At 31.1% G+C, this 22,813-nt stretch overlaps 4 protein-coding genes and 1 non-coding gene across 8 annotated transcripts in view; 2 read left to right on the top strand and 3 right to left on the bottom strand.

Moving 5' to 3' along the window:
* Positions 1-700: 700 nt before the first annotated feature.
* On the bottom strand, positions 701-8,109 carry LOC101501097 (DNA-repair protein XRCC1). Of its 3 annotated transcripts, none has more exons than XM_073367334.1 (8): positions 7,857-8,109; positions 4,338-4,631; positions 3,838-4,026; positions 3,325-3,436; positions 2,560-2,642; positions 2,357-2,467; positions 2,016-2,102; positions 701-1,213 (listed from the first exon to the last, which is right to left on the bottom strand). In XM_073367334.1, the coding sequence occupies exons 2-8, from the start codon at positions 4,554-4,556 to the stop codon at positions 872-874; spliced, it is 1,143 nt and encodes a 380-aa protein (XP_073223435.1). In that variant the 5' UTR covers positions 4,557-4,631; positions 7,857-8,109; the 3' UTR covers positions 701-871. The 3 variants fall into 3 exon arrangements, with proteins under 3 accessions (XP_073223435.1, XP_004486715.1, XP_073223436.1); XM_004486658.4 differs by lacking the exon at positions 7,857-8,109 and adding an exon at positions 4,819-4,972; XM_073367335.1 differs by lacking the exon at positions 7,857-8,109 and adding an exon at positions 4,819-4,959 and having other exon boundaries at positions 4,338-4,537.
* Positions 5,005-5,086, top strand: TRNAS-AGA (transfer RNA serine (anticodon AGA)). Its single transcript has one exon. It is a non-coding gene; the product is annotated as a tRNA-Ser (tRNA).
* A 2,603-nt stretch (positions 8,110-10,712) lies between the features above and the next one.
* Positions 10,713-12,230, top strand: LOC101501412 (F-box/kelch-repeat protein At1g80440-like). Its single transcript, XM_004486659.4, has one exon. The coding sequence runs from the start codon at positions 11,014-11,016 to the stop codon at positions 12,106-12,108; it is 1,095 nt and encodes a 364-aa protein (XP_004486716.1). The 5' UTR covers positions 10,713-11,013; the 3' UTR covers positions 12,109-12,230.
* A 760-nt stretch (positions 12,231-12,990) lies between these two features.
* Positions 12,991-17,973, bottom strand: LOC101501726 (uncharacterized). Its single transcript, XM_004486660.4, has 6 exons — positions 17,791-17,973; positions 16,206-17,339; positions 14,846-15,434; positions 14,530-14,752; positions 13,884-13,940; positions 12,991-13,350 (listed from the first exon to the last, which is right to left on the bottom strand). The coding sequence occupies exons 2-6, from the start codon at positions 17,215-17,217 to the stop codon at positions 13,102-13,104; spliced, it is 2,130 nt and encodes a 709-aa protein (XP_004486717.1). The 5' UTR covers positions 17,218-17,339; positions 17,791-17,973; the 3' UTR covers positions 12,991-13,101.
* A 2,930-nt stretch (positions 17,974-20,903) lies between these two features.
* LOC101502055 (coatomer subunit beta'-2-like) overlaps positions 20,904-22,813 on the bottom strand; it is a 12,218-nt gene continuing 10,308 nt past the window's right edge. The window contains exons 24-26 of one of the 2 annotated variants that reach the window (XR_189290.3): positions 22,453-22,670; positions 21,590-21,655; positions 20,904-21,297 (exon numbers count right to left, since the gene is read on the bottom strand). Coding sequence is in view for 1 of the 2 variants with exons in the window: in XM_004486663.3 (XP_004486720.1) it covers positions 21,636-21,655; positions 22,529-22,670 (162 nt within the window). In the remaining variant the exon portion in view is untranslated. The remainder of the gene's footprint in view (positions 21,298-21,589; positions 21,656-22,452; positions 22,671-22,813) is intronic. The other variant, XM_004486663.3, reaches the window with a different exon arrangement.

Raw genomic sequence — 22,813 nt, 5'->3', positions numbered from 1 at the left:
TATAGTATCATGTGATTCTTTTAATTTTTTTTAAAACATCAAATACATGTCAAAATATAAATTTTATCCTTCAAAAATCAACTCACAAATATATACTTTTTTCTCAGTCGTGGAAACCCATTACACTTATGGTAATCCCGTAAAAATCCACTTATTAAGATGTGGGGTCCGTGATGGATCACCTACATAGATAGTACACCTTAAAATTAATAATGTTGCACTCATTAATTTATGTAAGAAATGATATTAACTATTGAGGAACACTAGAGGGAATATTTAGAGACTTACTCCATTCGTTTCTATTTATAAACAAAAGTGTTAATGTATCTGAACTAAAAATGTAAACCAAATACATCAACACTTTTGCATAAATAGGAATGGAGAAAGTTATATACAACTATACAAGGATGACAAAAATGCACATAAGGAACATCTCCATCCACCGCTTAATTATTAAGTGCTAAATTATTATGTGATCATCATACGAGATTTTATGAATAAGTTGTTCTCCAGTAGTAGGAGTAAGTTTCGTGTAAGCTAAAAGCGTACTATGACAAAAGTTATATAGAGAAGCTTATAAACATATATCATAAGTAATATTCACAAGTTCTTCCAAACACTTCTGCAAGTGTGTAAGTCCAAAATGCTATTCCAAACGACCCCTAAGTGGAATCTGTGGAGAAAAGTAGTGCTATATATGGAAGCAGCAAAATAAACTTGAGATGTAAGACTAACAAAAACAGTGTGAAGAAGTTAATTCTAAACAGAGACAAGTCTAACAGACTTGAGCCTTTTCTGTAGAAAGCAATGAAAAACTGTGTAAATCAAGCTAGCTACTTTTCATCCCTAAAGAAACAAGTTCAATCAGCATTCACATGTGACACAAGTTAGAGGATAAAGTCTTATATGCAAGGTCTATTTCTTGTTCTGTCATCTCGATCGTATCATCACTATCATAATCAACTGCCCGAGAAGAAGATGCAGTATTTGATCTTCCCTTTTTGCTCTTCTGTTCTTTTATCTTTGAGTTCTTTGTCGATTCATGATCTAACCTATTTAGTTCCTCCTCGTAAATACGTTTACAGTCCAATGCTTGTTTGTGAATATCTTCCTTTGACATTGAAGCCTTATTGTTTTCTGCAACATCCAATTTTGCAAGCTCCTCTACAACTCGAGGTAAGAATTTCCAGTCTTCAGTTCCTTTCCCAATGTCCTGGTTAAAGTTTACAAGACAAACACAATCAGCTGTGAAATCATGCATTTCATTATACCAGCACCACATTGAAACTAAAAGTATGAATATTGAGATGGCACGGAATTCAGATATATGTGTTAGGCCAAATATAATGGAAGGTACAAAGGTTAAGCATACTAAGACTAGATAAGCAATTCAAGAAGTTCGGGTGAAAATTGTTAATGACTTTGAAGGATATTTTCAATGTAAACGAGTATCATTCAGTGTGATGACTTGTATAATGATTAGCCGAATTCAAGTGAAACTATCTAGCATCGTTAGATACTATAGCATTATAATATGCCGACATCATTAGGTACTTAGGCATTATAGATTGTTCGTGCAATCATAAAAATAAGTGCAAAGTTCTGGAGAAAACTTTTATTGGGACAAAACAAAAGTTGGGATGGCAATGATTAGGAAATAGAAAATACTAAGTACTATTGGTGTTGATGCAAGAAATTTTTTTACAAGCTTATGATTTGTTATATTTCCCGTTTACCTGATCTGATACCTTTCAAAGTAAGATAGGCAAATTGCAATGAATTCTCAAATAATAATGAGTTGTATTTTAATGATATGATAAATATGTGCTCTGCATCTATTTTTAATCTGATACTCTGACGATTCTCACGTAATTTAAAGAAATGTCTCTAACAAAACTAAAATCTATATGCTGGGGAAATTTTACTTATATTAGCATCCCCCTTGAAAGAAAAATGTGAAAATAGTTGATAGCTAACTAATACAAGTCACAATCAGTTTTCTTTATGTGCATTACCTGTTTTTCCTCGATAGAACATATTGCATCTTGCAAACAAGTCAGAATCCCTTCTGCAGCTATTTTTGTTATCTCACTTGGATCTGGCTGGAATGATTACTTAAGAATTTAGTTTCACATAGGATATAACTAATGACCTTGAACACAATTAAGTGGGAAGTGGAAACAACAGATAGGGACAGCTTGTAAGCATTTATCGCGGTAAGAGTGAGCACCGAAATGCTATGCTTTTCTAACAAATTAGTTTGATTCCACTGCAAACTTGTTTTTTGCCTTTTAGTCCTATTCTATGCAATTTCTGAACAAAAACCGTTTTCATATAGGAAATGAAAGATCATAACCTTTTCTTCTTGACTTTCCAACCACTGAATTGTTTTGTTCAAATCGTCAAGAGCCCACTTCTTCACTTCAGAAGGCTCAAAGCACTTCCTAGCATTGTCCATGTCTTTGCCCTGGAATAAGTAGCAAATTTAATTGGCAGCATATAAAATAAAGGTTACTTAGATCCATTATTCTCAAATCAAAGTATTTTGCCAGCTTTTACCTTTGATTTTATGGAAGTAGTTGGCTTAGAAGGCTCTCGTTCAACATGCTTTGGGGGTTTGTGTGGTACAGATGGTTTTTGTTCTGCAATCACCCATAAAATTCATAAGGAATTATCAGATGTGAAACTGGACAGAGATAATGGTGTGGGACTTGGCTAGGAGGTTGGCAGGAACCATCTCACAAAGACACTTGATATAATCCCTTCAGTCTTATATATAAGCAAAACTTCAAATGTATTCAGTCCAAATTTGGACTAAATACATTGGATTTTTTTTTTCTTTTCTTATATTTAAACCCGGATAGAGTAACACACATAGGCCATCAGCTAATTTAGTTTTGCCATTGCAATTTTCCACTTATTTATATATATCTCATGTGAAGAAGATGGTTTAAAAACACATAAAAAGACTTTTTGAGTTATTTCAAAAATAATCAAGCATAGATAATATCAATATATGTGAGGAAATAATTTGCAGTTAATGGAGTTTTCCATTGTGAAAATTGTAATTTTGTTCCAAAAACATGTCATTTTTATTTTTCAATTTACTTTTCCAGAAAAAAAGAGAGAGAAAAGAGATGATCAAGAAATGTAAGATCTAAGATCTAAGATGCAAGTCACAAGGTCCACACAATCTTAATTGGCTTCTTTTAAGCTCAAATTTCATGTTATATTATGCGGCAATCAGTATAGAGTTAATTAAATGCCAAAAGAACATAGACTATAGGTCTTATCTATTTACTAGTGTCTGCACAAATATGTCACCTTCATCGACTTCATGTGACCTACTTCCTTTGCGCCATGGTTTCCCAGCATGCATAAGGTAACTATCAATTTCGACGAGTTTCCTCTGGTTGTAACACTCTTGTATCCAATCCTAACACCCCAGAAGAAAATAAAGGATATGTCATGTTACATTATTGTTAACAAAATATATAGAAAATGATACTACCAAAAAATCAGCGTAAAGTTACTAGAATTTCCCCACCGAAATCTAAAAATGGTAAGCTTGATACCCAATAATATTTGACAAATAATACTACCAATATTAGTAAAAACTGGCATGGTCTGGATTATGCAACAAATAGTATACTCCTCAGTGAGTACAATCTTTTCCTCGAGCAAAAAACATTTACTAGGGGTACAAGACAAAGATTCTTGAGGAGTTCTTCCTTTCCACTTTTATCCTTCCCAAAATATAAGCAGTATTTTCAACATAATGTGTTTAGAGACAATTCATGTGACGTAAAAAGTAAAAAGAAAGGAACTGAGGAAAACCTTGGACACAATGGTTCCGCAATCAGCTTCAACTTGTCGAAACTTGGGGGTATTAGGAAATGCACAAACCAAAAGAGTGCAATTAGAGTTCCAATCAGGCTTAAACTCTGCTCCCATTTCCATAGCCCGTGACCTCAAGATTCCACGCTCGGGATTCACAAAGCCTGACAGCACAAAAACCACACCTTCCTGTTCATAAAACCAGTTTAATCAGTTAAATAAGCTCAATCAACAGCAATGGACTTGGATTCCCTGTAGTTGTATTATGACGCAATTACACGCAGTACCCAAACTCAGCTATTGATTTGAGATCAGACAGTTTAGATTACACATATACTAAAACAATTTCAACCATTCACTAAGATCGGTTGTGAGATGTAACTACGTCACCCATTTACAGCAGGAAATCTGTTTCCAACAACAATGCAATCAAAGCAAAAAAAAAACACACACACACAAAAACACAAGTGATCCTTAATTGTGTCTTATTAATCAAGTACCAGAAGCTTGTTGAATCCTTTAGATTCCAAATTAGAAACAGAAGATTTTCCAGCATTTTCAATTTGGACTTTGGTCTTTTTCTTGGAACTCTCAATTTCACTTGATTTCACACTTTCACCATTCAAAGTTGGTTTCTTTCCACAATTTTGATCCTCATTATCTCTTGAACTCATCCATGATGGAAGGTTTCTCTTGGAACCTTTGTTAAAATCAGACATGACAATAATTACATGAAGGGTGGTAAAGTACCAAATTTGAAAAAACACCCAAATTCCAGTAGAAAAAACCTAAACCTGCATTTAGGGTTCAGTATAAAATTATCAAATTGTTTCAAAATTTCATCATTAAAAAAGGATACAAGAGAGTTTGAAGATTATATAGCATGCATTGCACCTATTGAACTGACTACGTAATTAAATATTAATAAAAAAAAATATAGAGAGAAGATTATAAATAGAAAAGGGGGAAGGGAATAAAAACCTCTTTGGTTGATTTGATAAGTTTGGTTGTTGGTGTTTATTTGGTTGGGCGCTGCGTTTGATTTTTGGTATAATGAAATGAAATGTAATGTGAAGGTTTCTCAGTGAGTTATGTGAATATGGCTTCTGAAATGGTGGACTCAAGTAATATAATAGATTTCTATTTTGCGAATACACATCAACAAAGGTGGACGTGCCGGAGTGGTTATCGGGCATGACTAGAAATCATGTGGGCTTTGCCCGCGCAGGTTCGAATCCTGCCGTCCACGATTTTATTCTTTTTAATAACTTGAACAATGTTAATTATATGTGAGGTTTTGAACTTTATCTTAAACTATAAATTTGTTAATCTTTTTTGTAATTTAAGTATATTTACTCTATATTAGTTTTTATCTATTTAAATATATTATAAAATTTTACAAATATTATATTTAAACTTTAAAAAAAATATCTATAATAAATCAAATATTAAATATAAACTTTAATTCTTTTGACATGTCGAATTTATTTATCTTACAAAATATAGTTATGTATAATTTATTTTCGTCTTTATATGAGTTAACGTGTGATTAACAAAAGACAACATTTTTTAACAATTTTATTTATTTATTTTTATTTATAATAAGAAATCATGATTTAAGTAATACCAATATTCTAAATCGTCACTTTTGAAAATAACTATTTTTGAAATATAATAGTTGGAAGCTTATCTTTTGTATTTTTTATAAAATGTGTTTAGTTCATGTTTTTAATATGAAACCAATATTAATTTTTTCATAAACTTTCTCAAAATAATTTAACAAATATTTATATCAATAGATAAATTTAAATAAATTAATTTAGTATATTTATAATTTTAAATATGAATAAATATATTAATTTTACTTTTTCTATTGAAATTTTATTTTATTATCGTCTATTTTATAGACAGTTTGCAATTTTCAATAACGAAACTGAAATAAAATTATAGAGTAATCAAACATCATAAAGTAAAAAAAACTAACTTGTTCAAGGATAAATTTTATGAGATGGTCAAATACTAAAATATTATAAATAAATAAATCTATTTATTAAACTTAAACGACAAGTAAAAATATTAACAATTATATTAAAATTCACAAAAGTCTACTCAACCAATATAAAAAATCAAAACTAATACTTATATAAAATGTAAATTATATCGTAAACAGAGAAAATAAAAAAAGTTGCTATTTAGAAATTATGTTCGATGATATTTCAAGTAGTAAAATTAATTCATATATAATATGTGCCAAATATATTTACAATGTCTCTTTCAAATTCCTTTTTCAATTTCTAAAAAGTTTTTATTTTTTTTTTAATTTTAATAAATTCAATATTAAAATGGATTATGGGTATTATCTGTATATTTAGACCAATAATAAACCATCAAACTAATTACTCTTGTTATTTATTTATTTTGTCTGCTTATTTTGGTTACATTTATTTAGAGTAATTAAATACAATTTATTAAGGATAGCTAAATATAAAAATATAACTCCCTACTAAAAAAGTTTAGAGTAATCAAATGTACCCAATTTTTATACCAGCATTCGCTCGTGATAACTCTACACTCTTACAAATTCATTGTTCTTTATTTGTTGAAATTCTAATGTGTTAAACAAAATTTATACTAGCCTTTAAAATTTATGACAGTATATTTAAATTGTTGTTTTTGAAATTTGAAAACCTTTAAAAACAATTTATGTCACCGAAAATATTATTGGGTTGAGTCGCAGACTAGGTCGCTCTCTTTAAGACGTTTCGAGGCACTGCCCAAAATTGTGCAAGACAAACTATCAACCACAAGGTCCCCAGGATAAAACAACCCAGATACTCTGTATCGGAGTTCTACTGCACTGTAGAAAACAGTTCTAGAATTACACCCTCAATATGGCAGTCTTACGACTGACACTCGTAATATGACACAATGAACACTCGAAAGAGAAGAAAGAGATGAAGCAGTAAGAAGGGGAAGAAGAGAGAAAAGCCTCAGATACTGATAGCTTTTGGTGTTATTTTCCAACTGGGGAGAACCCTCTATTTATAGAGGAAATACGCAACTGGATATGAGAAATCCATGGATCATCAGAACATGCGCTCCAAGTAGTGGCCCTCAGAAACGTGCTCTCCAAACTCAGGGATTTGACTCTGACTTTTGATCAGACAACAAGGAAACATGAGACCAAAGATTAAGGTTTTGATCGGGCAAAACAGACGCACAAATTCATGGAGGAAGACTGGATCAAATATGACTCGGTGGAGGATAATTATGTAATTAATGTTTCAATTAGAGATAGAACGCAAGCAATTAGTTAATTAAAATGATTAATTAATTTTCAAGCAAAAAATAATAATACACCACGTAGCCAAAGCCAAGCCGGACCAAGTCGCCGCTGCCGCCGCGCGCGTGTGGTGGTGAATATTGCTTGCGTTCTTCCTCTTTCACAAAATTGGGGTGCCCCTTGGGGCCCTCCCAAAGTTTATTACATCCACCTTATATACCCTACTAGTGTGTGATATCCATCTAATGTGAGACTTCTCAATTTTTTAAATTCACAACAACATTAGCTCTCATAAATATCATCATTATTTCCAATAAAACTTTCATTAAAAACATCATCAGTTCCAACAACTTTTAATCGATAAAAAAGAGCATTTAAAAAAATCATGTTAAATAATACATTGCCAATATTTTTATTGAATGTATGTTAAGAGTTTATTGAAATATTATAAATTCATACAATTATTTTAAATTCTTATTATACGAGTCCAATGAAATTTAAATTATAAAATATTAATTATAAAATTCCTTATTTAATAATTTTGAATGATAACAATCGTTGACGGTCTTTCAAAATACAAAATATATTTTTTTTAAAAATATTTAAAATCTGAATTCAATATACTTCTACCACAATAAAAGAATTTAAATTAAATTGATATTTTGATAAAACTTTAAGCACTGCAAGATTATTTTGAGGAAGAAAAAGAACAAGAAAAAGAAAAAATTCAAAGTACCAAATGGGAATGGAAATTGGTTGAGTGAAGATTTCACGAGTACAATCCAAATTGAGACCAATACGCTGCAAACTTAATTGTTCTGTCTATTCCTTAATTGGCGCTTACTATTCCATTTTGAAATTGGAGAAACGTTCAATGTGGCCCCACCATTTAAGCTACAGAATAGAGGAATCCTACCTTATTATTGAAATGCATACGAACAATAAAATAGAAACCTCTTTTACGGAACACTAATTGGTGAAAATTGTCAAAATAATATAGACAATATTTTTAGATATTAATGATTTTGTTTTAATATACTGCCTTATGACAAGAGGGTAATTTGGACTTTTTATCCTCGCTCTTATCCGTTAGTCATCGCTTACCCAAATGGGCCCATGAACTTTTTCACCATGCCACATCACATTTGATTTACATGCCAATCCTATATAGTTCTAGAACAATTATTTTTTTTTACTGAAATCTTGTCTATCATCTATGTTGCTAAATTCCACCTTTACTTTAAATCAAATGTTGACCAATTACTTGATTATGAAATTCAATTATAATAATTATAAGTAAGTCTCTTGCAAGTTGATTGATACGAGAAGGGATGTAACAATTTGAGTTTCCGATAACTACCTGGTTGTAATCTTCCTTATCTATTTATTTATGTTATATAGAAGACTTAATTAGTTTATGTCGGGATCAATCATTGTATCAATTATGCAAAATGAATTGTATATTGTGGTTAACAAATAACCTTAACCCAATTCCAAGGTTGTAAGAAGAGCCAATAGTTTTTAACAGAATACTTGTGTGCGTTTCTTTATTTTTGTTTTTGTTTATTTGCGGCAAATAGATAAACTAACGATTCCAAATTGTTTGTTTTACATAGAAAAGGATGGGATGGGCGGTGGCGGAAATAATCATTTTAGATAAGATAAGCATAGTACTAATATTAATGAAATTAACTAAAGAATTGATATACAACAACCAAAATCATTCCTAATTAATACACTTCAATTCATTATCTAAATTTTAACAAATTACTTTCTAACAAGTAAACTTTTTATATTATTGTTAGAAATAATATAAGAGAACAAATTTCGATAATTTCTTCCTATCACAAACGTACCACATAATTTTTTGTGAATAACTAAAATATGTAATCATTCTTCAATTTTGTTCGAAATTATTAATGTCAACTCTCGTAGAAAAATGAAATGGTTAAAAAAATTGATTGGTGATACACACTCTATAAATTAATGCAGAGGCCCACAGAACAAAGTCATGATCCAATAACATATGGATGAGGAGGAAACATCAATTATTACAATAACGAAATATCTAAAATAAATCAATTATAAGTTTGTATTATATCCAAAAATTGAACGTAAAGAAATAATAAAAGAAAGAGTTATTAGATTCTTCTCCAAATAGTCACCATCCAATGCACCAAAGAATACTTAACCCAAATGACAAGCTTGCTTTAATGCGTTCACTTGTCTTTTCTCTTTTCTCAGTTCTGTCTTTGCCTCTTTGCCGGTTCTCTAAACCTTCTAGAACACCGACATTTTTCTTTTTCTTTTTGTGGCAAAATTATTGCCCAAAAGTTCAACTCATTCTACATTAATGTTTTTTTTCAAATATAATTATTTAAAATTTGCGAATTGGATTGAGTGGTTCTAACAATTTATAAAATATAAGATGCGTTTCATAGTTAAATTATTTTTTGGTTGTTGTCATAAATTTATAGTGATAGAATAGTATTTCAATTAAAATAAAATAAAAATAAAAATGTATTTAACACTTGAAAAATAACATACATTTACTTGAAAAAAATTGTTTGAATTAAAATATACGTTTCATTTTAAAGTTGTTAAGAAATTGTAGAAGGATTTTTATGATAACACATGACATAAAAAACTTTAGATATAAATAATAAAATGTATTTAAATTTGAATTAAATTATCCGCATCTCAAACAATTGACTAAAAATATTATTTATAACAAATAAGACAACGATACGTAAGCATAAAAAGAATTAGATCAAATCAAGTATTAATTTATTTATTTTGTCAAAAATAATCTATATCATTTATAGTTAAAAATTATTTGTGTATTAAATTTGAAATTTATATTTTTATCCAATTAAACTTTGTCAAGGAGGAAATTGTGCTGAAGATAATTTTTTTCTAAAATTAAAAATAGAATAAAAAAGAGAAATAAATTATTTGAATGAGAAATATTTATAATATATATTAAAAATAAAATAAATAAGAAAAAAATGAATACAAAAAAGTTAAAAATAGAGATAAACTATTGTGTTTAATGAAAAAAATAAAAGTAGAGATCATAATTTGTTGAGATATATTTGATATAATTTATCATTTTTATTTTTAAACTAAATATCTTTCTCAATATTGTAAAATATAAATAAACGATAAACCCTTTCCACAGTTTTTGAATTTTAAGATGATATATATATAAATTTATATTTGAATCAAAAGTCTTGATTTAGTTAGAAAAAAGATATCATTTAACCTCAGCACTTTATAATTTTATTTATTTATTAATAGTATTCAAAATTTTATTTATTTATTTATTTAACTATTAGATTAGATTCTCCCAAAAGGTCATCGTCTAATGAACCAAAAACTACTTCCCCAAATGACCAGCTTGCTTTAATGCTCACTTTATTTCTTCCAATTTTGCCCGTTGCCGGTTCTCAAAACCTTCTAGAACACTTTTCTATTTTATTTTTTTCTTTTCTCTTTTTGCATAATTATTATTGCTCAAAAGTTAAAACTTATCTGAAACTCCATGTGCATACCCTTGCTGTTCCCTATAAAAATCCAATATCATACACATCATCTCCACTCACTCTCATCCAATTAAACTATCAGACACGATACACACTCTTATTTATATCTCTACCTTTAATTTTTCATTCTCCATCATCTCTCTAAATAAACCTCAAAAACCCTTTCTTTCTCTCTTACTCTATCACACACTTTTCATCGAAACACTAACACCCCTTCAATCAAGTTTCACACTTTCATCCCCTTAACCTTTCATTTCTTTAATCTCAATCGTTTCCACTTCGTGGGTTTTCACCAATACCGCAAAAAAAATACTATTTTTGTTTTTCGTTTTAAAAATTGTTGCTACGATGGAGTTGATTTCAGGTTTACCAGAAGACATAGCACGAGAGTGTTTGATTCGAGTTTCATACCAACAATTTCCGGCGGTTGCTTCCGTCAGCAAAGGGTGGAAAACGGAGATTCAGATGCCGGAGTTTCGGCGTCTGAGGAAGAACACAGGGCATGTTCAGAAAATCCTCGTCACGGTTCAGTCCCGGTTCGATTCAGAAAAATACAAAACCGGTTTATTAGTGAAGGCTATGACGAACCCGGTTTATAAGCTAAGTGTATTAGAAACCGAAACGGGTATTTGGAGCGAGTTACCACTGGGACCCGAATTAAGTGACGGGTTACCCTTATTTTGTCAAATAGCGGGTGTCGGATATGATCTTGTTGTTATGGGTGGGTGGGCCCCAGATTCATTTAAAGCTTCAAATTCGGTGTTTATTTATAATTTTTTATCGGCTAAGTGGCGCCGTGGAGCCGATATGCCAGGTGGGCCCCGCACCTTTTTTTCCTGTACGTCTGATCACGATCGTATGGTGTACGTTGCGGGAGGACACGACGAAGAGAAAAACGCGTTAAAGTCAGCTTTTGCTTATGACGTGGCAAATGACGTGTGGATCCCTCTCCCCGACATGTCGAGGGAGCGGGACGAGTGTAAGGCTGTATTTCGCCGCGGAAACACCGGCGGCGGTAAGGTGCGCATCGTTGGTGGATATTGCACGGAGATGCAGGGGAGATTTGAACGGAGTGCGGAGGAGTTCGATGTTGACACGTGGAAGTGGGGTCCAGTGGTGGAGGAGTTTTTGGATGAGTCCACGTGTCCGAGGACTTGTGTGGATGGTTGTGACGTGGAGGGGAGAATGTACATGTGTAAGGGTGGTGACGTGGTTGTGTTGGAAGGTGACACGTGGAAGGAAGTGGCGAAGATGCCGAAAGAGATAAATAACGTTGCGTGCTTGGGAGCGTGGGAAGGGTCATTGTTGTTGATTGGGTCGAGTGGGTTTGGGCAACCTAATATGGGCTTTGTATTGGATCTCAAGAGTGGTGCTTGGGCTAAACTTGTGAGCCCAGAAAATTACTGTGGTCACGTGCAGTCTGGTTGCCTTTTGGAGATTTAGGAATTTAGTTTTGTTGTAAAATATGATTATATAAGATCTATGTAAGTATGAAGCAACATTTTTGTTTTCTTTGGTTAAGCTACTTAATCCTAAAATTTTGAGAATTTTATCTGGTTTGTGAACGAGTTGTGTGTATATATGTACCGAGTGGTGCATAAGTTTTAATGTCTTGTCCTATAATCCAAAAAGTCTAACTTGCAATATTTTCTTTCCTGCACCGTTGGACAAGTAAAGTGTTAGGAAAAAGTCCACTTACGTGTTAGGAAAAAGTCCACTACACACACTCTCGAGATAGAGAATAAAGTTATCAAAGATAAGAATTAATCATTCTGTCAAAAGATAATAATTAATGATTACTACATTTGGACATATTTAATTTGTTCCTCGTAGACTAATTGTAGTCAAATGGGACAATAGTATTTCTGAACCAAAAGAATATTTAAAGGGGATGAAACTGTTCCAGTATATAATTTTCAGTTCACTAGATGTGGGGAATCAATCTACCGATGCTTTTCTTCTTTGACAAGCAATCTACTTTTAGTTTATTTTTTTACAGTTCCAATCTACCTCTAACTACAAAGGGGAAAAAACTATTGACACTTTTGTACGCTGTTGAGTTAATCGATTTGTTCTACTCAAACACTAATAGAAAATACTAAATTCATTTCTTGTTTCTTGAGTCTTGTTCTCAAGTCTTGTGCAACTCATTTGATAGAGACAGTAGAAATATTTGATATGTTCGTGCGCATATTCAAACTACCAATCTCACTTCTCCACATTTAGATCCCTGGGCTTTTTAGAAACAAAAATAAATACATATCCTGACAAAAGATAATAAAGGAATTTCCTGATAAAAAAAATAGAGAAGAGAGAAGAGGTAGGTAGTCATAAATTGGCACAATATGACACCCTGCATTGATGAGATTATTATGTATTGTGAATAAGTGAATATATTCCAGTTACAAAAGAAAAAAGAATGAGTATTAGAAGGCTTTATTTGTTTCTCATGCACCTAACAATAACCTCAACAAATTTCTTATACATGTGTTGCTTCAAATACATCCTCTCCACCTTCTTTCTTCCTTCCATTCCCATTTGCTTCCTTGCCAACTGGTTTTTAAGTAAATACACAAGATTCTGTGCAAGGACATCGTTTCCTGCTGCACGTCCAACTGGATGAAGAAGACCTGTAACATTGTTCTCAACTATCTCCTTCGTTCCCCCGGCATCCGTTCCAAGAACCTGCTCCCATAAGATTAAATCGAACACAACTCTAATCATTAATTCATTTGTACATTCAGGATGGAGTGTATTTTCTAATTTGTTTTATCCATGATCATAAATATATACAAAAAAATATATTATTTTCAAAACCTACGATAGTATCGAAATGTAATTTAATATCATGGTCTAGGAGCATTTTTTCTTAGTTTTAGAAGAGTTGATAATACACGAATTAAAAATATAATCTTCTTTAGAGTGACTTATTTGAACTTATCTATTGATATAATCACTTATGGGAGCTTATTTGAACTTGTTTTTTACTTATTTCCATAAACTCTCCAAAGTAGTTTATGAAAACAACTTATTATTTATAAGCAAACAATTTAACTTTATTTTATCTTTTGTTATATAAATAGCCTATACATAAACGCTTACATGAAAAGCGCTAATGCTATAAGCGTTTAATTAAACTATTTATCTAGTCCAAGTGTGGCACTCAAAATATGTAATTGCATGAGATAGACAAGGAGAAAGCAAACTAGCAATCATACCGGAAGACCAAATGCCATTGCTTCTATAGTCACCCGTCCGAATGTCTCTCCAAGTCCCTGTTCACCATTTTGTTAGTTAGCAACAGCTTCCCATATTAAATTAATAGCTCTAAAGGTAGGTAACAGCTGGAATTTGTAGTTTCAGCAATTGTCTGAAGTTGTAAAATAATGCAATATTTTTCAATAGAAAACAAAGCCAAAAGGGGCCACTCATGGCTATTTCCAACAAACTCATTGATTACTCACTAAATCTTATCCTTTACTTAGACTAGATGGGTATTCAAACCAATCTTAAAGTAACATAGAGATTCATCATACAGATGAGAGGGTATTCTAGAAATGGGACAAGGTAACAACTTCAAGATAATATGACAAGATTCCAAATCAGAAAAAAAATTAAATAATATATTTCATCTATCTGAAGTCCTCAACATATAATACAGCATAATAATATTTCCAACATGATTGAACAATTGTCATTTGAAATATCTTTGCTTGGAGCTATATGAACGCCAGGTACAAACTAGATTCATAAATATAATGACTAGGAAACAAAACAATACCTATATGAAAATATACTTATACCATTGATATGAATGCATAACATTTTACCTACTACTTTATAAATAATAAAAACACGACCTACCTGAGAGTTTATGACATAAACATCTGCAGCAGAGTATAGTGAGGCAACCTGTGTTGTGGATGGAGTCCACAAAACTGTTTTTGAAGTGTTTGGATGCTGTGCTAAGAAACTTAGAAGGCTTTTAACATAATCCGCCTTGTTACTTTTAGATCCAACAGAGCCAATAAGAACTTTGAGAGATTGTTGCGTTGTTGTTTTGTTATTAGGCAACACTTGTTTCCTTCTGTGATGTCAAAATACATAATCAGCGCAACAAATAAAAAATAGATACCACACAACCATAAGTTATAAGAATTTATTTCCAGATTCATGTAACCTGCTTAAAGAATTGATTGAGATGTCCTTCAAAGCTACTTTGCCATCCTTCAGCATCGGTAACAATTTTCTAATACGTTGTTTTCTAGTCAGAGTAGATAGGCCTTCCTTTATATTTGACGATTTTTTCATTTTCTTATCATCTTGCAACTGTCCATGTTCTACTACTGAGATTGCCGATTCAAGAAGCAATAGCTGGCCCTTACCGGGGTTGATGCTACTCAATGATATCACAAGCATATCATGATCAGTTAACCCCATTTCTTTCCGGACTGATTCTCGCAACAACTGTTTCTTCTCAATCATTTTATCAGTATCAAAGGATGGAGTGTTAAGTGTAGAAGGAATGCCAGCTACAAATGCCAGTTCATCATTCACAGACAAAGGAATAATTTCAGGGCGGGATCTCAGTTTTATATTTTCTTCTTCACACCATTTTTGCCATTGTTTAGATTGGGATTCCGAAAGAAAAACCAACATCTTTACTCTGTCCAAGACACCCTTTGTACGGTTGAAGTACTCTCGACGGTTTTCCATAATCCACCAAGCAACTTGGCTCGCACCAGCAGGAAAATGCTCAATATATTGTTCTGGAGACATATAAGAAAACAAAGGGTTTTTTATTAAGACATGCAGAAGAGCCATTATAAACTCACTGACAAATTATAGTTGAATTATCTGAAAATTAATGTATTATTATTTCACAATGAATCTATATAACTACAAAGACATAACTGGAATCCCTCAGTATTAGAAGCAAAATTAGTTACAACTAAACTATCTATGAAAACTATACCAAATAACAAAGGAAAAAATAAATGGTAGTTATATTACAATCAACAATGATGAATCTACAACAATATATATCAAGGTTCACAACTAGATAATGGTAGAAGGTTCTGTGAATTAAGTAATATGCATATCTCTATCTGTGTATGATTAACCTCATTTGTTTTATAAATTTCTAACTTCTAATGGTGAGGATCCACAGTCAGTGCCATTTAATGAGACTCAAGTTTTAATGTGTGGCATGTTTTGAAGTAAAAGTCTTAGACCAATAAATAGATAATTAGTAAGCGAATGTGGAATTAAGCCTTTTACAATGTTGCAATTTCAATGAACAGCAACTAACAAGCATATCTTTTTGATTGAGAGCTCAAGATCAATTTCAATGTTGCATATTTAATTGACACCTTGAAGTTGAAAAAACAACATTTATTTCTTCAGTCTAAGCTACAAAAGTAGAGGGGGGAAGAAAAGATGCAAGTGAAAAGCATTTATTTGTTGAATTGTTAAAGTTAGACTTTTTGACACTAAAAACAACAAGCATACATAATGAAATGTAACCAATCTGTTCATACCAATCCATGATGCACATACAGCTGAACCAGCAATTACAAGATCAGCCTTCATTGCAGTTTTGAAGCTGAGATCTGCTTTGTCCTCAAGCAGCTTGATTCGTCGTCTCGCAAGCTCTGACATCAAACCACCCTTCCTGCTAAGGGCAACAGCTGAAACAGTGGCCCCACAGCTCAGAAGCTCTGTTGCCAACTCCATCATTGAAAGTGGAGCTCCGGTCATGGAAAGCTCATGGAATATCAAAATAAATCTTCTCGACCAAACAAGACGTGCAAAGTCCCCCTTTCTATTACATGTCCCAGAACGTTTCTGAGGACTCCATTCCAAAATCCTATCCTCCGTTGAGCCAAATGGACCAACGAGTAATCCGTATGTACTATTGGTTTCAGGAATTTCTGGTTCCTGCTCCTCTATATCATTGTTCTTAATTTCCACTTTTGGTTTATTCTTACCACGGGCTTTACCTCTCGAAGAACGCTTGCTCTTCTTCTTCTTCGAGCTTGCTTTACGACGAGATGGAACATCATCATCATCATCATCATTTCCTTTCATCGCCAAAGCTACATTTATTGTTCTACCAACCCCTCCTTTATTTATAACAGTCTCATTATTAACAGACAAGGAGTCCTCACTAGCAATTAAATCACGGCGAAGACTCGTCGAATCATCATTTGAGCCGGTATTTCTCGGCCCGGTTCCAAAGCCAGAAAATTCCTCCTTCTTATCGCTATGTGCCCACCTGGACTGAACAAAAAACCCAAGATAAGCCCAAAGGGTAATCAAAAGCAACCACAATAACACACGATTGCTCCGAAACCACAGTGAACTACCAACACTCCTTCCATCTTTCCTCGGTGTTCGACTAGTATTTAATCTTCGAAATGTAGGAGAATTTCGTGGAGTTGATCTTCCAGATAACGTTGATTTAAAACTTCCACCTGACCTTAATGAAGAGAGTTTAGCTAAACTAGCCTGAAATTCTCCTCTATTGTTACTTTCCTCCTCAACAATCATGATTCTTATATCCCTAAGAAGCCTAACCTTATCTATATCCTTTTAAGGGTTTCACTTCCTTTTCCCCCAAAAAAACTCACCAAAAAGAATACTCCTATAATGCTTCAAGCTTGAACATTTTTCTGATCACAAAACGAGACAAAAATAAATAAAAATGATATTTTTCAATCAGAATGCACTAAACAATAAAATGAAAAATAAAAAAACTTGTGCAAGTTCATCCATCTTTTTAACATCAAAATTTTCAGACGAATGAGGCTCTAATACCGAGAGGTAACTAAAGTCTAACCAAGAATAATTCCAAAATTTGTTTTCTTGTTACTCATAGAAACAGTTAAATTAATTAATCAACGCTTCAAGATTATTTCTTTTCTCTTCCTATACGAAATAGAACTTCATCAAAGCAACACAGTAAGAAAGAGTGAAGAAAAAAAAAAAGATTTGATTGGATTGAAATTGAATATTATCCAAATTGTTAATTTATTAAGAAACAAAAAGGAAACAAAATTGAGGAAGCAACAAGTAAAAGAACATGCAAGGTAAATAAATAAATAAAAGTAGAGTTTACATTACTTTGTGATTTGAAGATCTGTGATTTGATTCTTGTTCTTTTGTTCAGCTTCAGTTCAGAAGAAGAGGTTTTTACTTTGAGTGAGACAGTGTTATGACTTTTAGGAGTTTGAGACTAATTGATAGCACGTGCTTAGTGGTAGTTATTCATTTATATATGTCAAAATCTACTCTATTTCTTAAAACAGAAATTCATTTATGAGATATAAAACACAAATAGAATATATATAGGGTGGTAGATCTTAAACTAATTTTGCTTGATTTTCATAATCCAAACATTCTGACCGTTTGATCAATCCAAGGGTCTCCGTCCGTTGTTATTTGACCTTCATTTGTCTCACTACTATCTATGAGTTTTCCTTTTGTGGCCTTCTTTCTTTCTATTATTTCTTTTTCTCCAATTTTTGGAGACCGGGTTAATGATGGATTAGTTAATTGACTTGTAGAATTTAATGTCTCTATGGAGTTTGGTGTTTTTAAGATTTGTTCACATAATAATCAAAAACTATAAGCTAATAAATAGATATAATAATAATTTTAAACAAAATTCATTTAACATAGTTTTTCGTAATAATTTAATCATTTTTTTTATTTTTAATTTCATTCTTTATTTAATTTTAAATAAAGATATGATCATTTATGTCATAAAATATTATTAATGTTGTTATTATTATTTTTATTTATTTATAGAAATTCATAAAATTCATTAAAATTTATTAAATTAATTATCATCTTCATTATAATTTATAACTCAAATCTTCATGTAAATTCATATTTTTATCTCTAATAAAATCAAATTCATCAAATAAAAATTATAAGTTTATTTGAAGATTTCAGTTATGAATTTGATAAATATATAAATTATCTTGAAATTGGTAATGGATTTTATAGATTTTATTTAAAGATTTTAATAAATTTTATAAGTTTATGTAAAAAATAATAATTAAATCGTTTGTTTAATATTTAAAAAAAAGGATTTTTATGGTATTTTGCTTTTTGTTATAATGTTTTTAAAAAATAAAGTTTCAAATGAAAAATTAGTTTAAATAATTCTTTTTAAAATATAATTTTAAATATTTCATCTATTTGTTACAATTCTTTTTTAATAATAAAATTTTAAAAAGTGATTAACATTAAAAGCTATTTTGATAAATTTTTCATAAAAATTATTTTATAAAGATACCTTTAAAAAAAAATGTAATTTTATCGTATTAAAATATTTAATAATGTCTTTAAGTCTTAGCTTAAATTTAATAATGAATATTGTAGTTATTAAATGTCAAAATCATTTTTTTAATCAATAACAAATGTGTCTAAAATAAATTCTACTATTTTTAAATAAGTTATTATAAAAATAATTTTTTAAAATATAAAATTTAAATCACTTTTAAAAAAATTTAAACAAACGAGTTCAATATTATTAATATTTTAAAACATAAAAAATTAAATCTTTATTTAAAATTAAATAAATAACTAAATTAAAGAAAAAAATAGATAAATGATTGAAATTAATTTAAGTACCGTAGCAAATATTTTGCCACAATTTTATAAAGTTATTCTATTGATTATTGAATGTTAACTATCTATCATAAGTACCAGTGAAATATAATAAATTAGAAACAATATCTACAATATCAATTAGGGTAATTCTATCAAATCAAGTTGAACACTATATAACTCCTGGGTTGAATTTTATCACAAAGGAGTTCGAGTTTGTGAGACACGGATGAAGTTATATAGTTTACTTATGTTTGCAGTTTTGAATTATGTTATTTGTTTGTTAGTTAATTACTATAATATATTTTGCCTCTTTTCTAGCAATCAATTATATGCCTATATGATAATTTTTTTACTGTATAAATAGCTCAATGCTATTACTGTTTAAGTCAATAATTGCAATTTATCTAATTAGTTAGTTACATGAACTAATTAATTACTTTTTCTGATTTCAAATATAAACAAAAAAATCTAGTCTCTCATAGTCCAAAATATGAAACATTTTCAACTATCTTTACTATATTAGAATATTATTTTTTCCATAATACCCTTCATTTAGTTTAAACTTTCCTACCCCTATTTCCAATGTCATAGTTAATGCATTTATGTTTACAAGGCATTCTAAGGGTAATTTTGGAAATTTATTTACTTATTTCCCAATACCAATACAAATTAATTTATTCTTTAATATATGTGTATTATTATTATTTTTTTAAAATGCAGAACTGAGATGAATATTTTATACTAGTGAATTAAAATCTAATTTACCCTATTGAATATTACTTTATTTTACTTTCATTTATCTTTTATCAATAATTTAAATAAAAATATACAGAAGTTATTTAAGAAATACCAACGAAATTACTTTAACAAAACCGATTATAGAGTTCTTCTCAGTGGAAGCGTCAGAGGCTACTAAAAACGATTTTCACCAATATTGTTTTTGACATTCTTTCAATACCTATAACTCTAATGTCTATTTTCGATTGGTATTTTCACGACTGCTTCAACTTTGACAACATAGATGTATGTATATGAGTAGCAGTGAACAATACACGAATTTATGGCATAAATCAATGCTTTGCACTTTTTCGTGCTCAAACCTTTCCATTGTAGGTGCCACTCCACCTTTCTCCATTTTTATCCCTGCAGATTTTGTAGTTTTTTTACAGTTCACATAGTATGAAAACTATTTTTAATAATGAACATATATTAATTTGTTTACTTTTCTGTGATCACTTGCAGCTGCCAAGAGGTGTTTCTGAGCATCCCAAGAGTTTGAACTCTATACACTCACACTTCTCCATTGTTTAAACAACATTATGAATTAGTTTAGTCCATTAAAAAAATCTATTTGGTTTTTCTTAAAAAAAAAAACTAAATGATTTTGCCAATCCTCACTCGTTGAGCTACCTAACATTTGGGATTGGATTATACCTAGATCCTAATACTTCATTCCACTATGTTCTACATCAAGATATGACATCTCCAAATGCACAAGTCCAGTTATTAAAAAGAAGACAAATGCACGAGTCGTTGGAAGACAAATGTTTCATTGTAGCAGGGTAAAAAATGTAAAAGCCTATTCTTACTATAAAGTATAAAGACACCGGTTGACAAAACAGCAAAAAGTTGAAGAACTTGGGATAACATCTTGCCAACAGAAGCAATGTTGGACAAGGATCATTATTTTCTCTATCAACCATCCATGTTTTGATGTTTACAATCCAATAAAATATATATGTATATATAAAAACATGGCCAAGAAAAAACTATCTAAAATTTAAACAGGCACCGATCTCCGGTTCAACTTTTCTACATTCACAATGGCACGAATATATTGAGGTAATAGCCCCAAAAAAATGTGCTATAAACTCTAGTAAATTGTAATCGATCCTAAGGATATTGTTATACCGCAGGCAAAATGACAAAATTCAGAGCATTAGAAAACCACAACACCAGGAAACAGAAACAACCAGTCCGCAGAATCCATTCATGGCTTCTTGAGGAGACCTGGATTTTTTATATAAAAGAAAATGAAACCATTAACACACGAAAATTATCATAGCATTTCTCGCAAACCATCTAAAAATATGCAATGCAGACAACACGCAAACACAGTCGCGGTCTTCAATTAACAACATTATCAATGGATAGTAGTTTATCAAATATGACAATAAAATCACACGATGATACCAAAAAGACTTTTTTGGTTACAAGATGATTTTCACATTTTTGTTCAATACAGATGCAATGAAAGGCCAATATAATAAGAGGCAATGCAAAATGGAAAGGTTATCCTAACCTCAGATAAATATCCCAGAAGCTGGAACCGACTGTCTTGATGGGACCTAGTGATGTGGTGCAAGCACTGTCAAAAGAAATGAATATTTTAGGAATAATAACTAATGAAACAAAAATTAAAAATGAAATAGATTTACTGCTGCGATCACAATGGAAGTCAACAATATGGTAAAGGTTCATAGACTAACAACAAAGTTTCACATCGGGAATAAACGAAGCAAGCAATTATCTTAAAAATGAAAGGAAGTCAAAAGTGCATTCAGAAAGCCTGATATCTACAATCTATATATTTAAAAGGTGCTAGTAAGCAATTAAACCAATCAATATCAATAGTAATCCTTATAACTTTAAGAAGATAATGTACATAAAAAATCATTGTGATATTAATCTCAACCATATTATGCAACAAGAATATTTTACAGGAAACATTTTGTATTAAATGTATTCAAAATTTGATGTTAATAAATTAGAGACAAGTGGTGTAATGAGTACTAAAAAGGTACAAACTCCCAAGCCCAAAACATTTTGTATTAAATGTATTCAAAATTTGATGTTAATAAATTAGAGACAAGTGGTGCAATGAGTAATAAAAAGGTACAAACTCCCAAGCCCAAATAGTCGTTAAAATCACGGGAAATTATAGTTATGAGATTTAGTCAGTTATTCATCATTGAGGGTGGACACTATTTGAAAATTTCCTCCCTCATTTCCAAATATACAACCTAATTGCAGTAAACATCCAACATACTAAAAATTGAAGGCAAATAGAATTGGTAGGACTCAGAGGTGGTATAAGTAGTTATAGTAAAAACAGGTAGTTGTCAAATGGGAGTTAGAAATGGCACTTCAGAATCAATTAATCACCAGAGACAAAATTTCGATTTTCACACCACCCCAACCAATTGCTTTTAGGCTGACGGGGCTCCTTCATTATTCGTACCCCACTCTTCGTCAGCCTCGTTACCGTTAACGAGTACTGCGCCATCTGTTGATTCGGCATCCACTACAACAGCCTCTTCTTGGCTTCCTTCCTCTCCATTTTGTTCCTCCGTGTAGTGTTCTTCATCATTCTGTTCGGTCAACTGCAACAAAGGACAAGAAAATAAATCAACAGTCTAATACCACTGACAAATAGTTTATCTGGTTATCTTTTGTGTAGCATATAAACAATATACAATATTATGTTGTCAATCAGAATTTCTTGCAACCTTTAGTTTGTGATCTT

This window comes from Cicer arietinum, chromosome 1 (genome assembly GCF_000331145.2).
Source record: "Cicer arietinum cultivar CDC Frontier isolate Library 1 chromosome 1, Cicar.CDCFrontier_v2.0, whole genome shotgun sequence".
Taxonomy (NCBI): domain Eukaryota; kingdom Viridiplantae; phylum Streptophyta; class Magnoliopsida; order Fabales; family Fabaceae; genus Cicer; species Cicer arietinum.
Note: the sequence above shows the minus strand (reverse complement) of the source record. Positions and strands in the feature narration are given on the sequence as shown.

Excerpts from the sequence above, each read along its gene's own strand:
- LOC101501097 (XM_073367334.1), bottom strand. The coding sequence starts at position 4,556 with ATGTCTGATTTTAACAAAGGTTCCAAGAGAAACCTTCCATCATGGATG. Across the intron at positions 4,027-4,337 it reads AAGGATTCAACAAGCTTCTG|GAAGGTGTGGTTTTTGTGCT; the intron begins GTACTTGATTAA and ends TTTTATGAACAG. Across the intron at positions 2,103-2,356 it reads TGGAAAGTCAAGAAGAAAAG|CCAGATCCAAGTGAGATAAC; the intron begins GTTATGATCTTT and ends TAATCATTCCAG.
- LOC101501412 (XM_004486659.4), top strand. The coding sequence starts at position 11,014 with ATGGAGTTGATTTCAGGTTTACCAGAAGACATAGCACGAGAGTGTTTG.
- LOC101501726 (XM_004486660.4), bottom strand. The coding sequence starts at position 17,217 with ATGATTGTTGAGGAGGAAAGTAACAATAGAGGAGAATTTCAGGCTAGT. Across the intron at positions 14,753-14,845 it reads TCAATCAATTCTTTAAGCAG|AAGGAAACAAGTGTTGCCTA; the intron begins GTTACATGAATC and ends TTGACATCACAG. Across the intron at positions 13,941-14,529 it reads TTTATGTCATAAACTCTCAG|GGACTTGGAGAGACATTCGG; the intron begins GTAGGTCGTGTT and ends AATGGTGAACAG.